This window comes from Cyclopterus lumpus, chromosome 9, assembly GCF_009769545.1.
Source record: "Cyclopterus lumpus isolate fCycLum1 chromosome 9, fCycLum1.pri, whole genome shotgun sequence".
NCBI lineage: Eukaryota > Metazoa > Chordata > Actinopteri > Perciformes > Cyclopteridae > Cyclopterus > Cyclopterus lumpus.
This window is the reverse complement of record NC_046974.1, coordinates 8426837-8443866: the sequence shown is the minus strand read 5'-3', so window position 1 is coordinate 8443866 and position 17030 is coordinate 8426837. Positions and strand designations below refer to the sequence as shown.

Here is a 17030-nt window from a genome sequence, read left to right as displayed (position 1 = left end):
GTGAATGGCTCCGGTTTCCTAAGAAGAAATATAAATGTATCGTCCCGAAGAGCTACACGGAGTGGTGATCAGGGCGCCGTGACCTTGCTGGTGTGGAAGGGGCTGGATGTGGTTTAGGAGGGTCATCCATTTTGTTAATGGTCCTGTCAAGTGACACCTGTGCTCGCCTTTCCCCTGTCTGGAGTGCTAATGAACCGCGAGAGTAGAGGAGTCTGGGAGTCGGGGTCAATAGCCGCCTCCGAGACTGCAGCCTCTTCGCTCTGTGCCACCTCCTGACAGCCAGATAGAGTGGAGACACAGGAACATTATCGAGGCCGAAATGCTCTAATGGCACCGGTGTGGCTTTGAGATAGACCGACTCCTTCTCCTCGAATTAGTCTCTAACTGCTCTGAGTCGAGAACGCTGACTTCAGTTAAACCACAGCGCAGCAGAGAGCAGCAAGAAAATGGCTCTTCTCATCAGGACGGGAGGCCTCCATGTTTGTGGTTCCTGTAAGAGAGCCCGCTCTCCTCAGGGGAGATGTCAAGACTTTGATGAATATTTCTCTATTAACCGCCTCCCATTGTCAGCCTTGGCCTTTGTGCTGCAGACCAATCCGTCAGACCGGGAGGGGATCCTGGGTCGACACCTCCCTCAGGTCATTATTGAAGTCCCAGTGACCCGGTGGCCACTCCACACAGCCAGCCACTCTGCTGAGGAGGCTTTTTTCAGGCCTCAAAAACAAGAATCAGCAATTAAAAGCTGCACTCCCAACAACAAAAGCAATGTGGGTTATGGCGAGTGGAGGAGGGATGGAGGTCCTCGGAGGCTAGCTAACAGGGTTAATGTGACCCACCCTGCCTTCTTTGGGACAGCCCTGTCAACTGATATGAGACATGAATTATTACTCACAGCCACATATAGCGTGGCTATAACAGCCGTAATGATAGATAGACCTAGATAAGTGAAGGTGAGATTTACTCCATCCTCTAACGCTTTGACAAAAAAGCTACTTCATGGTACTATTTAAAGCAAACAATAAGGAAGAAAACAAGGTGAAATGCAATCATGTATCATTTATTTAACAAAATAAGACCTTTTATTGTTGGTTGGATAGCACAGCCACCATTAATTGTTTTTATTTATGTCGTCTTTTCTAATCTTTGTACCATTTGCGTCGGTGACCCCAACTTGCCACCAAGTAAGCTTGAAAAAAATATTACATCTTTGCATATTTACAAATAAAAATAAGTCTGAATAAGATGCAGAAAAAAAATAACACAAGAAAGGACAGAAGATGAAAAGAGGTTCCCAGAATAAAGCTTCACAGTCCATCTTCATCGTGGTGCAAGGTTTTTATTTTTAGAGTGTATGATAGGCAGAATGGTACTATACTTATATCATTCTCTTTCAGTTAGAATATTTCAGAACAATTTATTCGGATCCCCCCCCCCTCCCAACCCGCAGAGTTGAATACCAAGCGCTTGAGTGAAAAATAAATACAGACTTTCAGTTCTGGGAGACAGATTTAGAGAAAAACTAAATAAAAAACAAAATCAAGACTGTTCCCACAATTCCATTATTTTCCAGCTCTGGTGTCTTTAAATCACTAAAGTCTGTTGGTTCTACAGCCAATCCATCACGGGGTCTTGTGCCTTCGGAGCGCCAGTCACAATCCTGAGGCTAACAGGTGGTATTCCTGACAGGCAGGCCATCAGGCACGAAGCCCTGTACTGGTTATGACCCCGATCTCAAGAATCCATCTTCGGAGACCCTCTGGAGAGTCCAAGCTGGTGCCTGCAGTCTGTGGGCGCCAACACTATTTCTGATATCACTGGTATCCAAGGGCTGAGGCCGAGCCCAGTCGTTGACTGTAGAGGGCATAGGGGGAGTAATAGGCTGAGGCGGAGGGGAGGCTGGTCATAGGAAGTCCTGGTGCTCCTTGCAGGTGGGATTTGCTGTAGGGGTGGTAGCGAGCCAGGCCCAAGCCAGGAGAGCCTCTGAGGGAGAAGGAGCTGGGCAGGCTACCCTGGCTGCTGTGTGGGGGCAGGTGGAGGTGACAAGAGGCTGTCGATGAAACTGATGAGGGGTAGGCTGACAGCAGCTTGCTGTCCATCATACCATGCAGGGCTGTGTGGGTACGCAAGTGGGCTAGTAGCTCCTCTGACGTGGCAAACCGTTTGTCACAGGGACCACCAACAGACACCCAGTTACAGGCGTGAGGCTGTGGTTCGTTGGGGAGCATGAAACCGTAGGTGTAGAGGGGGTGGGACAGGGTGGGGGCGGTGGTGGAAGACAAGGAGCTGGGGTGCAGGGAATGGAGGTGGTGGGAGGGGTAAACCAGAGGGAAACCAGACTTGAGGCTGGAGGGATCGTGGACGCAGGTGGAGCAGTTACTTCCTCCTAGGTGGGGTGCATTGTGGTAAGTCAGACAATACGGGTCCCGACATAAGCCCTGCATCAGGGATGGAGGTGAGGCTCCAGTGAGCGGGCTGGAGCTGGGGTGCTTCCCAGGAAGTCCTAACCCCAAACTAGACTTGGTGTGATCCAATCCAGGAACAAACTGGGAGGGGTAGCCAGCGTAGGCCCCCACTATGGAGCCGTGGTAGCCCATGGCAGCGGGAGGCAAAGGGAAGACAGAATGTCCTGGTTTAAAAGGGGAGACGGGGGCAATGTGCCCGGAGCCCAAACCAGTCTGTGAGGAGACCTGTGGGTCGGCCTTGCTCTCTGGCCGCGGGCTGCTGGCAGAGCTGGCATTGCTGGAGTTGGCGCTGGCCCGTATGTGGCTGGAGTTGGCTAACTGAGCCCCATCCATCCCTGACTTAGCTGCATCTGAGTCTTTTTTGCCAGCGCTGTTATTATTACTGTCCAAGCTGGACTGCTCGGAGCTCCCAGTTTTGCTGTCCATGTGCGAGGCCTGGGAGTGTGACAAGGGCTGCGTGGAGGGGGAATGGCTTTGTCTGTGGGTCTGGCTCTGAGTGTGCAAGGGAGGAGGGCTGGAGCTGGGTGACTGGGAATGGGGAGGAAAGGATGGACATGAAGCAGTGCCACTGCTGGAGCTTCCATTTGGCACCCTGAAAGCTGCTTTATCTGAAGTTCCCTTTGTCCCAGGAATGTCCTTACGAGAGTCGCCTGATGACTTGGAGTAAGGCTTGAAGCTGGACTTGTCTTCCAGGGACTGGTGCTGGTCTCCAGACTTGGAGGATCGGCTTGACGATTCCTTGTCTCCCAGACTGCCTGAGGAGAGGGAGGCCAGCTTGGAAGAGGAGGGGGGATCTGGTTTGCCAATTTGAGAGCAGGTCTGGGCCAGCAGAGCCAAAGGACTCTTCTTGGCATCCAGCTGAGAAGGAAAAAAAGAGAGCAAGACGGTGAACACATGTTTGTTTACACTTTGATTTAATTAAAGCATCTTAAGACATATCAACTCTATTGTAATTTAAAATGTGCAATCATTAAAATTATATTCTGATTACATATTTAACCGGCCAAACAGTGTACTTTGTATATAAACAAGAAAACTCCACATCTGCCCTGAATTGTGAATGTATATCTGATGTGAACAAAGGATGTCACAGGATGCAAAGTTTAAGTTTAAGAAGAAGAAAAAAGAAAGATAAAAAAGAAGAAAGAAAACATTAAAAAAGAGAAGATTTCATTATAATATATCGGTCAAATGAACAGGTAATATTACTTTTTAAAGGGTTTATTATCTGCAATAATTTACATTTGGAACTCTTGTGCTTGCCAACAAAAAGCTGTGCGTAAAATGGCGCATATGCTGGTATTTTTCACTCAACCCACGCCGTGGAGTTATATTAGCTGATTAATATAAATGAAGAAAAACGACGTCAGATGATACAGTATTTGGACACAAATTCAATTACATTTTATTAACTTACTTCAATGCTGACTGGCGCGGATGTGAGTGGCTGGAGATACTCCGGGTGCAGCAAGTGGCCGCTGTGCGCCGTCAACATCTTTACGATCCGGATAGGAAGCCTTTTAGCCTGACGCAATGGATCCGTTGGAGGACAAGAAGTGTGGATGGAAACGGACGCTCTCTCCGCTCCTGTCCGGTGACGATCACCGCTGGCGTCGGCGACGCTGCGCTCCGGGGACTGTCTGCGTAAAAGCGGTTCAGGTCCACCGGGGGGATCTCTCATCTGGATCGGGGCTCGTGGAGGGATGACGGCATGTAACGAGGGGACGCAGCTGGGTTGAAGATCATTTACAAGCACCTTTCATGTTGGTAAATTAAATAGACGAGAGTGCAGTAATCCGGAAGGATATGTAGCTGCGCAGTGCGCGTCCTCCGCGTCGGACCCAAGCTGTCTCTAAAGAGGAACAAATTACCCAAATGTCATCCTCTATCGGGCTCTTCAATATCACCCGCTAATTATTCCTGAATATCCCTTCATCCAGTGTTGCAAAAGAAAGAATCGAGCCAGAAAAGAGAAAAAACAAAACACCATAGGTCGTCACTGCTCATCAAAATACGGAGTGCAAGTAGAAGGAATATCCCCGCAGAGGTTGGTGTGTGTGTGACGATCCTCCTCCGTGTGTATCTCTGTCCCTCTGCAGCAGTCTCTCTCACAGTACCTCACTTCTTCCACATACTAACGACGTGGGGGGAGGGATTTCAAAGCGATGTGCCGCCGTCCAATCACAAGTGTCTGCATGCATAAGCAGGGGCGGGGTAATGTGACGAGGCGTGGTTTGTGTTTTGGCCTCACCCTCATAACCAGGCAGTAATGTGGCCTATGGGTGGAAATCTGTGTCAGTGACCTCCATAAGCCATATGCAAACTAAACCTGCCGAATATAAATACTGTATCATGGATGTGACATTATACACAGTGTGATAAAATACGATTAACCCCAGTAAGCCTCAACTATGGAGAATTAACTGTCTGTCTCCACTTCCTTCTTGAAAATAGGTGCATTAAATAAAATGTAAATATCCTTTCTTGTATGTTAATTACTAGTTTATTGGATTTAATTGTGGCTGCTACTGGGACTGAATACATGTGTCCAAATTAAAACCAATTGACACAATTTAATTGTTTTACTGTGACAGTGAATGTCAGCTTGTACAGAAGAACAAAGCGTAGGAAACAAATAGACTTGGTTGCCCAGTAACTTAATTTAACTTCCCATAAAGTACAACAAGGTGATACTAACGGGGATTTCCATCCTGGTTGTAACTCCTCTGGCTTGACTTGAACTACCCAATCCATAATCAGAGATATTACAACACTGTCTCGTTCACTTCGCTCGGCTTCTGCCAATCGGCTTGTAGCTCCTTCACTTCGAGCTAAACACTCAACAAAATCACGACTGTTTGCTGTGCTGGCTCCTCATTGGTGGAACGAGCTCCCCATTGACATCAGGACAGCAGAAAGTCTCTACATCTTCCGTCGCAAACTAAAAACACATCTTTTTCGACTATACCTTGAATAGGGAAGGTAGAGCCGTAGTAGCACTTTAATGTCTCTTACTGATAGCACTTTGTAGTTTGGCACTTTAGTAGCACTTAAATGGCACTTACGGATAGTACTATGTAGTTTGACGCTATTGAATAAATTGTACTTGCTTGATTCTTGTTGTTCTGAGTTTGGACTCATGGTTTAATGCACTTATTGTAAGTCGCTTTGGATAAAAGCGTCAGGTAAATGACATGTAATGTAATGTCTGTTTAAAGTGGAGTCGTGGATCATTGATTATTGGCTTGAGAGATCAGAACAAGGCTTTCTTCTGAGGTTTAATAGCTAAACTTGTTTAACATTTCACAACACAGGCTGGCCTTATCAAACCGTTCTGCCGCCAGCCTGCTCCTTGATCATAAAGGCTGCCGCCATTTATCTGCAGCTGAGAGGAGGATGAAGTCCCCTCAGCTTCACTCAACGGCGTCACTGTTTGACCTGTCATCATTAGGCTTAGTCGTCCCTCATCGCCTACGCACTCACACTCACGCTGCAATGACCTGCAGAGATCCGAGAATATGCGAACGCAGGCGTGCACGCCGCCGGGCTAAGTGCCGTACACTCTTCTTTTGAATCCGGCTGTTTGTTTAAAACTGTCAGTCACCACCTCGGGCCGACACACATAAACAGGTGACGCATAACAACTGCTTTCTCACTGCAAGATTTAAAGGTAACCCCGAGAGCTTAAAAGAGATTTCAAACATTTCTTTCCAACTCAGGCCGCTAGTTAAGTTGCGCAGTTTCCGATAGCGCCCTTGTTTATCGTACAGTCATCCACTTGTTAAAAGGGCGAGTGGGTAAGTCGCTGCAGTGTGGGTGGAGTTGAATAAGGAAGAGGGGGGCGTATAAAAGGAGACCAAAGCGGAGGGCATTGGTAAAAGCCAGACAAAGGCAGCGAGAGAATGAAACAAGGGAGGGCTCAAACAACAGGGAGCAACTCCTTTCATGTGCCCCCTTGATGTAGGCTGGTAACAGCTGTTTTGGCGTGTCGATGACTGATGGCTGTTTCCTGTTGTAGATATTTTAAGAGGGCAGCTTTCCCGTTAAAGAGGCTTCTCAGCATGTCCAGGTCCCGCTGGCCCTCGGGGCATTTCCATGCCTTTCCATGGCTGTGTCATAGCAGTGGTTTTGACTGAAACAGCAGCCAAACAAAACCCCCAGGATGAGCCTGATAGGGCCCGAGGAGGAGTGAGGAGGAGCGGACCCCACATGCCCCTGCGATCCTGTGATTTATAGAGCCACTGAGGCCTGTAATGGACGCCATAGCTCTGTGGCAGGGCCTAATTCATCCCTGTGTTGAAAGGCTGCTGTTTGCCTGACTCCAGAGTAAATATATAACGCTGACATTAGGCAGCTGAATTCTTCAAACCTGGCTCAAGCAAATCCTTGTCTGCTCGTTTGTCTCCTGCTCTGTTTGGAAGTGCTGAGGTGTTTTGTTGCACACACGGGGATTAGCGTTGTGTAGATGCTCCGTGTGATTGTTTAATGGGGGGCTGACATTGATGTGAGCTCATGAGAGTCTTGTTTCTTTTTTTATTTTCAAGTTCTACAGGCCTTCACTGGTGTCAGCCAGATTTTGACAAGGTCTGGCTGAGTGTAGTACTGTACAAAGAGATGGGGAGAGAAATGATAAAAGCGCCAGAGAGGCAGAGGAGGGAAAACAAGTGTAAATAACTCCTATTTAATTATCTGTGACTGACTTATGGGGTGTGTGGAATGGGAATAGAGGCCTGAGGCTGGGGCTCTGCTCTACCCCAAGTGTTTTCTCCAGCAGTAATAAAACCAAGGGAAAAAAAGTGGATTAAGACAGTTTCATGGGGTGTAGCAGACATGGCATTTAGACCCAAACACTTAAAAAGAGCCTCGCAGGCCACATTCCAGCCGGGACAAAATGTTGAAACAAGGATTTCCTTGAGCTGAAAGGTCCACAAACAATATCCACACAGTGTACTTGATGTATTCACACTTCCTCGTTTATCTTTCTGTGGTTGCCTCTACCTCTCCCTCTGTCTTAGGCATAGTCATACTAATCCTTTCACAGCTGAATGTGCATGCGCTCATGCGACAAAATGTACACCGTGCACGCAAACACAAAGAGACAGACCGTACTGTGCAAGATGCCATCTTAAACGTGTGTGTTTGGGTAGTTCTTATGCAGTATCACCTATCTGACTGTCTACACGGCATATTTGTGTGTTTGTGTGTGTGTGTGTGTTAAAGTCAGAGCTGCGGTTGACAACCTTATCTCTCCAGTTTAGGAGGGAGATTGTCTCTCTTGTCAGCTCATCACGTCTCGCAAGCTAACGCTCTTATCCACTCTGCCTACCTGTCGTCTATCTGTCTGCATTATAATCACACCGGGATAATAGGCTTCCCTCTCTGTTCTCAGATTGGCACTTTTATTTCCGAAACCTACACCGCGCAGGGTTCCACCTTGTCGTCCTCGCTACACCTGAAACGCATTCGCAGACAGGCACGTAGGCTACACACCACCCACACCCGTGCAACCTCAAGTCGTCCCCCCCTCCACGCTCGGAAACAAAAGCCGCTATTGTCCTACGCACGGAGAAGTTATCATGTGCACGGAGCGTGGAGGAGGAGGGATCAGGAGCCTGCTCTGCCAGACAGCGCCTGCCTCAAATCAGATCGTCCTACATTGTTGTGTGAAATTTCAGATGACATCAAAAGATGTTTTTTTTTTTTTTTCATCGGTCTGATGACGGAGGGGGGTCATTTTGATAGTAGCACAATCAAGGTATTCACGAGCCGAGGCCGTGACGGGTCTGGTAAAAGGAACGACAACAAGCAAAGAAAATATTCCCACCACAAATTCCTCACGCTTGTTAACGTCGGTGCTGCTTCCTGCAGAGTCACCTGAAAGTGTCTTCATCACCAACCTTTGTTGAGGGGGAGGCTGCTGGGAAAACACATTCATTCTTTCTTTCTATGAAACAACTTTAGTCATGAAATCCAAACCACAAGACATTTTTTACCAAAAGTTTGCAAGTTGCTTAATCTAGCTACTCAAACGCAGCCTCACTGAGAAAGACTCTGTGGCATTTATGACCCGATGAACAACATGGAGTTACTGGAGGTTGCAGTAGCTGCAAAGTTCCAGCCAAACATAGCCGAGGGTGATGATGAAGGATGGAACGGGCGGGGCTCAGCGGTGCATGTCAATCATCGCAACCCGCAGTGAGGCCGAGTCATGTCAGCTGCCACCACTTTGATGTGACAAGGGATGGCGTGGCTCAATTAAAAGCCTATAAATGTGTAAGTAAATCAGCGCCCTTCAGGCTCGACACATCAAACAAACAGTTATTGAAGCGGCCCGCCCAAGCCATTAATCTCTCTGCATGAGTCAGCCAACCCTAGGTCACAGAGAAACCTGCAACAGTGAGTATTACATGCAGGGGAAAGTCAATGTAAGCCTAATGGAAAACCACACATGCAGTGTTTTTTTTGTTTTTATATAACAAACTTTTTTTATTGAATCAGAATTGAATCAGAATTTGGGAATAACTTTCATGGATTCTCCTTAAATAAATAAAAGTTGGAGAGCAGGCGGTAATGGAAAACGCATTCCAGACAAGACCTCGTGTGGCCAAAATATTTGTCTCAACAGGGTCCTTGTGGTGACAAAGCACCGTGCGTGTCCCTGGCAGTAATTCACCGGCTCAGATGAATACATGAAAGTGAAGCACTGCCATATATCACGACCTCCCCCCACCCCTACATGCCTCGCAAAGTCACACATGGTCGTTTGTTATGCGACCGTGCATTCTCATTTCGAACTCTGCGTTGAGGGCTACGGGCCAAGCTGACACTTATGAAATATTTCCCTTGCTGACCTTAGCTACTGCCTCAGCTGGGGAGATTAATCCTCTGTCGGCAGACACTGGGAGCAGAATGCAACAGTAGCCAACACGCACACACACACACACACACACACACACACACACACACACACACACACACACACACACACACATATACTCCTTCTGGTGACTACAATACATAGCAGTAGCATCAACTCTGTTCTGGAATAGTAGTAATAATTGCAGCTTCTTGATTTATTTCAGCTTTACTTGATGGAGTGCCAGTTAAAGGGGAGGTTGGAATAGAGTAGATGGCAATGAAAGCATATAAAGAAGCAAATATTGCACACATATCCAAATGAGCAGACAGTAATGGAATACATCAGCTTCTGTGTAATTTGTTATTCAACATAACCTAACACAGATGTGTTGGTATATTCCCAGTTTGGAAGCAAAGGAAGGCTGCAAGGACCTTTCAAATAACGTACTTCAAATCAACTTCTGCAAATACCACTTAAATAGTTGTGTCTCTTATGTGTTGCAATTCCCAACAAAACTCAAAATCAAGTTTTAGAAATGTGTTTGTTGTTCAAATAGTCATTTTCAATTAGGCCATTTTACAAGTAAAAAGACACTCAACTTGAGCTGAGACACAACTAGTGAAATTCAGTCATTGAAATTCAAGATGAAAATTCAAACTTGAGTCTTCAGGCTTGTTTAAACTAACGCACACACACACGCACACATACTCACACGTATAGGCTGTGTTGTTATGCTTTGTGTGACTCATTGCTTCATTAAATATTCTTGGCCTCACCATTTTCGTAATCACATATGAGATTACGTCATCTCTCTTCTCCGCCATTGTTACATCTTTTGTGGTGTGATCACTTACAAGATCACAGGTGCCATTTTTCTTTATTTCTCGCATTATTGGATCCTGGTCTCATGGTGGTGCCCCGCTATTGTGAATATATGTTAATAATCCAATCGATATTAATACTTTTATTGATCAATGATTTAGTTTTCGCCTGCCAGAACACATTCTATCAGTCTTTTGATCCAAGAAAGGTAAGGAACTTGACATGTCCGACTGGAACCTGCAAGAAAAGTCATAACATTTTGAATTTCATATCCCAAATGTATTAGTAAAATGTTAATTACTATGGCCTTTCTTTGCTTCCCTATATCAGCACTCTGACCCCAAGAAAGAAGAGTGTTAAGGATTGTGTGCACATGTCAAGCTCTGTCCCGTCTTAATGTGCAGCAGCAGATGACTTGGCCAAGTTGGGTCTTTTATAAAAGGTTATTTGGTTGCCAGGAGAAAGAGCAAGCTGCTCTTGCAGTTCCTGCCAGAAGGTTGCACTACCGGTGCATCGTAAATTACTCAAGACAGCGTACAAGAACGGCGTCGGGGTGAAGAGTGGAGGGAAGATGGGAGAGGAAGGGGTGAAAGAGTAAGTGCAGTTTTAATTTTGGTCCATGGTGATGAATGAGTCTCTGAACAAGGCAGAAAATACATCATATCACCTTTAATGGGTACACATTTCTGCTGCCATAACTCAGTGTTTAAAAATAGGGAGGGGAGGGTGAAATACGACATCATATATTCTTCTCAACGACACTTTTACGAGCCCTCCCTGCAGTATAAAGGCATTGATTGCTATTTCAAAGCTCCATGTTAGAGTCAGTGCTGAGTACCTCCAGCTGCCAGCAAGGAGGTAAGACAGAGAAACTCCTTTAACACATTGGAGCCCAAACTGTTGCTTGGCTCTGTTGAGTTAAATTGTGGTTTCTGTGGTTCAAACATAGGCTTTCTCAAAGGGAAAACTCTGACTTGAGTCTTTTATCACAAAATGTGAGTCTTTCAGAGAGATTAGTTTTTTTTCTTCTTTCTATTCACCATCGATGGTCATGAAGTAGGAAAACCGAGATACGTTGGGGATAGAAGGAGAACATTCAGATCTCCCATGGAGGCAGTTTAAATGATAATGGAATTAAAAATGTATTTGACTTTTTATCCCATCTTTTAGTAAGTTAGTTTAGTCAGGGGTGATTGAAAGTGTTGTTCTTGTTGTGGGGGACTACGATATCTAAAGGCTAATTTATTATATGAAAAGTCTACATGGGCTACTCCAGTAGGGATGTTAAAGAATTTCATGGCAAATCATCCAATAGTTGCTTAGATATTTCTGTCTGGACCAAAGTGGCGCACCAACCAACTTTGCCATCACTAAAGCTAAGCCGCTAGTGTGGCTAACAGTTGATTTTTAGCATCAACATTTAGCCGTGTTAGAGACTCTTGTGATCAGCCTCAATAATTACCACATCAGATGGATTAGCATTATGCAGGTTAAACACTTCTGTGAGAGAGAGAAAAAGAGAGAGTCACTTATCTATTGACGGAGTCTGAGACAACAAAATGGAGACACAGTTAGAGTGAGAGACCGCTGACTGGACTTATGGCTTTGGCAAATGTGAAGTTCTTTTCAGTGAGCAGTTCCCAGCTGTAAATTCACAGTGTTTGTGCAAGCTGCTGTTAAAACCAAGTCCATGGACTGGCGGGTCGTTCATTCAGCCGGCCTGGAGGGAAGAATTCTTCTCTTGACAGACTGTCTGTCTTTTGAGTCAGGGGGAACATGACGGACAGGAGTCAAATGTATACATGCACATGTCCTTTTATCAGATGTATAGGTATGCCTCCAGAAAGTAACATAGTGTAAGTGTACATGTTAACCTATCTTCTATCTTTTATCTTAGACTGCCATGTTGTACGTGTATGCATTTATGCATATATCTACTTATACCTGGGGTGTTCTACTTAAGTTCTACTCATACCTTTTTTTCTCTGTGAGCTAATTTTACAAAACAAAAGTGACCAAAAGCTAAATTAATAATACCAGCTGTCAGTTGAAACTGACAGCTGGTATTATTAATTTTGTTTAAGAAGGGAGTGTGTTGTCTGTGAATTTGTTTAGGAAAATTACTTTATGTCACTCAGAAACGGGTAGCAAGCATGTTGGAGACTGCTGGTATATACAGGCTATACAGCATAGCATACAGTATATAGCATATATGCGTGGACGTGACCATGTTTATCTTGGGGCGGGGTCACACTTTAGACAAAACTCAAATGGTCCAGAAATTGTAAACATAATTTGATGGAAATGATTATTCGTCATACGGTTGGCCCCTTATACAAATCAACAGTTGCCTCGACTTTCGAAAGCTTTGACAAGAGTGTGTGGATTAAGCTAAATTGTTTAATTTAACAAATGTAGAGGCAGGCTGGTTAGCTAGCTAATTCCACCATGCTGTCATGCTACACTGGTTAACACACAGCCAAAGTTGAGCCAAATTGAGCTAAATTGAGCCAAATTGAGTGGGGCGTGAGGCGAAGAGAGGGTGCGCTAGCGAGCTCATAATTGTCTCATTTGTCGACTGATAAACAGTATTTATGAAATTCAGAGGTAGCAAATGCGCAATAGGCTTCTCGCTGTCCAGTCACCCAAACAGGAAGAGCCAACATTTTGACGTTCACACCAGTAATGAACTGCTCCAGAGTTCACTTGTTCTTTGAGGCGGACCAGAGATCAGTTATTTGGTCCCACCAGAGTTTGATTCCGGTGTTCCCACCAACACAAACAAACCACACAAAGAAGTAAACACTCCAGGGTTCAGTTTAGCTGGACTAAACAAGGCTGGTGCAAATACGGCATCAGTGCTTTTACCCGTTTGTTGTTTCAACAGCAAGTTACTTTATTTTGACTTGACCTTATAAGGTAGGCTACATTATGTGTTCTCATTTTTATGTGACCTCTTCCTGTGTGTGTGTGTGTGTGTGTGTGTGTGTGTGTGTATGTGTGTGTGTACCTGGAGAGCAGGCTGCAGTGAATTAATCACTGCTTATTACACGAAACATAATGAGAAACACAGACCTCGTTCCTTCACACACACACAAACAGAAAGCCCACCCTCTTGAAAACATTGAAGGATTTTCTAGTAAACTCTTCCTTGTCCAACTGTGACAAGAACCCAAGGAAGTGATTTGTTGTATTGTATCTGTGGAAAGTAGGGAGAATCTGCCCTTGAACAGGAGGATCCAAGGTCAAGGCCCGGGAGTCAGCAAACATACCCTCTGCTAAAGTACCCCTTAGCAAAGGCATCGAGTCCCTGGCAGCTCCAGGGCTGCAGCTATGACCTTGTCACCACATTGGGTAAGCAAATAAGTGTAAAGAATGGATTAAACAGCATGTTTTTTATTGTATTTGTTTAAAATACATGATTACTTTCAATAAATGTAGTCACAGAAGAACTACAGCCTTGTCTTGACTTAATGTAACATTATCTCACAATATCTCATCTTTGGAGTTGGGTCTCCAAAGACCAAATAAAGATGTCAAGTGTAGTCGCTGCCCGGTTTCAATCAGCCTAATAAAAGCTATTCTGGACACTCGCAACAGGCATATCATTTATTTAAGCTGAGCCCAAGGAGAATTATTGTGGTGTAAAATCCAAAGCCTTTTAGAAGACCGAAGTTACACAACATTAATCACGTTTTCCTGCAAATCCAACACAACACTTGCACAACGCACACACACTAAAAAGCATCCCCATACTGTATTTACACTCACAATGCCACGAAGATCAAACAAATATCCTTCTTTCTGATCATTATTTAATACCTCTATGAAGTTGAGAAGTCAGTGTGTCAGAGCATTATAATGAACAAAAAACCTTCATTTTTCTTTGCACTTCACACAACCTTTCATCCTTCTTTCGTGTTCTCAACTTTGTTTCCAGCCTCCTCTGCCTTTTCATTTCTATACATCGATCCTCTCTGCACCTCCACTTCATTTCTCTTTCTCTTCCTTTTATTGTTTCGTGCATCTAGACATCCTTTCTGTCTCCTACAACATCATCTGTATAAGAAGAATGAAGTGGATCTGCTGAAAGGAAGTTATTTTGCACAGAGATTTACTGCCTGTTTGACCCTAAGGGAGAAGGATGGGGGCATTACATATTGTGCAGGTGCATGAATGATTTCTCAGGCTCACCTTTCTTTATATCCAGGGCATAATAAAGGACTGGCAGGATTTACCTCTTCATCAGATGAGGATTTTAACATCAGAAGGTAAATGTTCTAAACAATGAAGAGGAATAGAGGCTCTATACTGTCTTTATTCTCCGTCTTTCTCTCTCTCTGCTGGATCAGAGTCATCCCTCAGGCCAACCCATTATTGGAGGCAGAGCTTTCCGGAGTAAATCATCTGGTTAATTCTTCGCCTTACTTTCTCACCACCCGTATTTGTCATCAGTGGTGCTTTGAGGCTTTGCTCCCTTTGATGATCCAGCCAGGCCGGCTTGTCACGCTCTCTTTGCCGTGAGACTGACAACAATAAGTTACAGTTGCTAATGATCAGTTATTAAATAGATATGGTAGAAAACATGTTCCCATTTTTTAATAGAGACAATTGACTTGAGGTAAATTATAGGGGCAGTTCACACGCTCACACGACTGTGAACGCCTGTTTGATAGTTTCAGAAGAACCGTCTATTGTGTTTTGGTTGTTACTCATTTTGGCATCATCTTTTAAAATGTAGTACAAGTCAAGATGAAATTAAAAAAAGAAAATAATAAGAAAATAACAAATGACTATATTGTTGGTGTTTGTGTTTTCCATACTTATGTTACATTGTCTACGTATTTGTTTTAAGTCTAACCACGATGTTTTTCTAAGTAGTTTTGTTGCATAAACATAATCGCGACTATCACATTAACAATGTGGCGGGAAATGATATGCGAAAAGCTCAAATGCCCTTAAAGTGGCGGGCTATTTACACGCCCTTTCATGAGATCACATAAAATTGGAAAGACAAATTCATTTTAGGAATAATAGCAAACGTTTCCATGCTTCAAATTTCACTTTGACTTTAGATCTCATGAAATACAATGAGCGCTGGGTAAATTACTCTATCACAATATAAAATTACACAAACTTTATTAATTTATAGTGGTACAAATATCTCACACATCCGAAATAGATCTACTTGAGTATCTTTATTTTAGTAGAACCAGGAAGACATGGGAGGCTGAATAAATGTAGAAAACTGGAGGACTGTGACCATCTGTTCTTAAACGCATGTAAATGTTCTACCATTTGAATACAAAACAAGGAATATTATTATGATTTATCCGTGGCTGTGGAGGCGAGCTCCCTTCGTTCTTCCGTGTGATCTGCCACGGCTCGTGATGGCTGGCAGATTGTATCGGCAAACACGGCAGCTGTACGTACTGTACACGCTGCGAGACAAAATAAGAAGAAGAGGGTTTAGTGATAAAACTGTGAAGGATTATCTGTCATTTGGTGGGCCCATGGAGATTTGCTATCAAAACGGATTTTGCGGGGAAAAAGGAATGACAGGAATGGAAAGATGATGGAAAAGGATGGAGAAGAGGAAGAGACGGAGTGGAGGCGGCTGGGATTGAAGATGGCAGAAGGAGGGGGGAGTTGTCATGCAGGGAGGATTTTGTTTTCTGTTTAATTTCTTGCCCCTTTTCCCTCCCTTTCTGACATCCCCCCCCCCCCCCCCCATCCCCCTATCCCCCTTATCCAATGAGCTGAGTGTCAGTCACATTTTGAACTTGCCAAGCAAACACAGTAGAATGATTGGAGCTGTCAGTCAAAGTAATGCTTTGTTTGCAACTGGAGGAACTGGGAGAAAGACAGAGGAAGGGGAAGGAAGAGAGAGTTGTAACTGTGGAGAATACATCAATCATGTCTTATAGATACTCCTTCAACAGTCATGCCTGAGATCACAAACGATAACTTTGAAGGTGACATAATAAATGCACGGGTGCACAAGCCTTCCCTTGACTCAAACATCACATGTATGAAACACTGCAGCTCAACTTTAACCTGTGTTACTTGCCTTCGGGGGAAAGCTGAAATAAAAAATAAAAGAAGCTCTTGATGCAGACTTTCTGTAAGCATGTAATGTAGTTAGACTTGTGTGAGTTTTGTCTTGAGACTTTTGAAATAACCAAACTGGAATTTTTAACAACCAATTGGTCCCATAGACAAAACATGGCGCTTTAGTTCCCACATTGTTTTGTTACAGATAGTAAAGTGAGTTTGGTGAGGGCGCTAACATGCTTTGAACCCGCAAAAAAAAAAAAGTATGCCCCCTTCTTCAAATTAACCAGCATGAGCCTAATAGCATGTGACTGCTTCTCTCCGGCCCTTTGACTCGCCCAATATATCCACTCCAGCCAAACGCCCCTATTGTGCTAAACTTGTCACCCCACTGACAAGCTAATATCCTCATTCCTGGGAGCTGAGTGGTCGTCTCTTGAAGTTCTGAAGGGAGGTGTGAGATGAGGCACCTTTACTCATCAAAGACAGCACAATCATCTCTCTTAAGCCCATGACACTCAACACTGAAGGTTACCTAGTGCTGGAGGTGGTTTTACAGCACCCAGCTGGCTGCCTATTCAGAAAGACTGACAGAGGGGGTCCAGGAGGTGAGGAGCCCCCCCTCCCCCGACAAGCAGTGGGGGGCTTTATATGGAGAGGAAATTAATTTACACTAATGCGGATGATATTGCAAATGTGTAGACAGTTTTACATCCGTACATGATCATTTTCTAAAAGCCTCACAATCTGTCTGAGCTCTTAAAATGATCTACTAAATAGCCCCTGACCTATAATATTCATCACCCTATACTGCTAAAAATGTATGAAGTAAA

The 17030-nt window shown here is 44.5% G+C and overlaps 1 protein-coding gene across 1 annotated transcript; it reads right to left on the bottom strand.

Annotated features, from left to right (window-relative positions):
- Positions 1 to 1037: 1037 nt before the first annotated feature.
- Positions 1038 to 4568, bottom strand: znf703 (zinc finger protein 703). The gene is made up of 2 exons (XM_034540802.1): positions 3880 to 4568; positions 1038 to 3320 (listed from the first exon to the last, which is right to left on the bottom strand). The coding sequence occupies exons 1-2, from the start codon at positions 4141 to 4143 to the stop codon at positions 1812 to 1814; spliced, it is 1773 nt and encodes a 590-aa protein (XP_034396693.1). The 5' UTR covers positions 4144 to 4568; the 3' UTR covers positions 1038 to 1811.
- Positions 4569 to 17030: the final 12462 nt, after the last annotated feature.

What these genes read in the sequence shown, in the direction of transcription:
- znf703 (XM_034540802.1), bottom strand. Translation starts at nt 4,143, where the DNA reads ATGAGAGATCCCCCCGGTGGACCTGAACCGCTTTTACGCAGACAGTCC. An exon ending in CCGCGCCAGTCAGCATTGAA is followed by an intron (nt 3,321 to 3,879) that starts GTAAGTTAATAA and finishes TTTCCTTCTCAG; the next exon opens with CTGGATGCCAAGAAGAGTCC.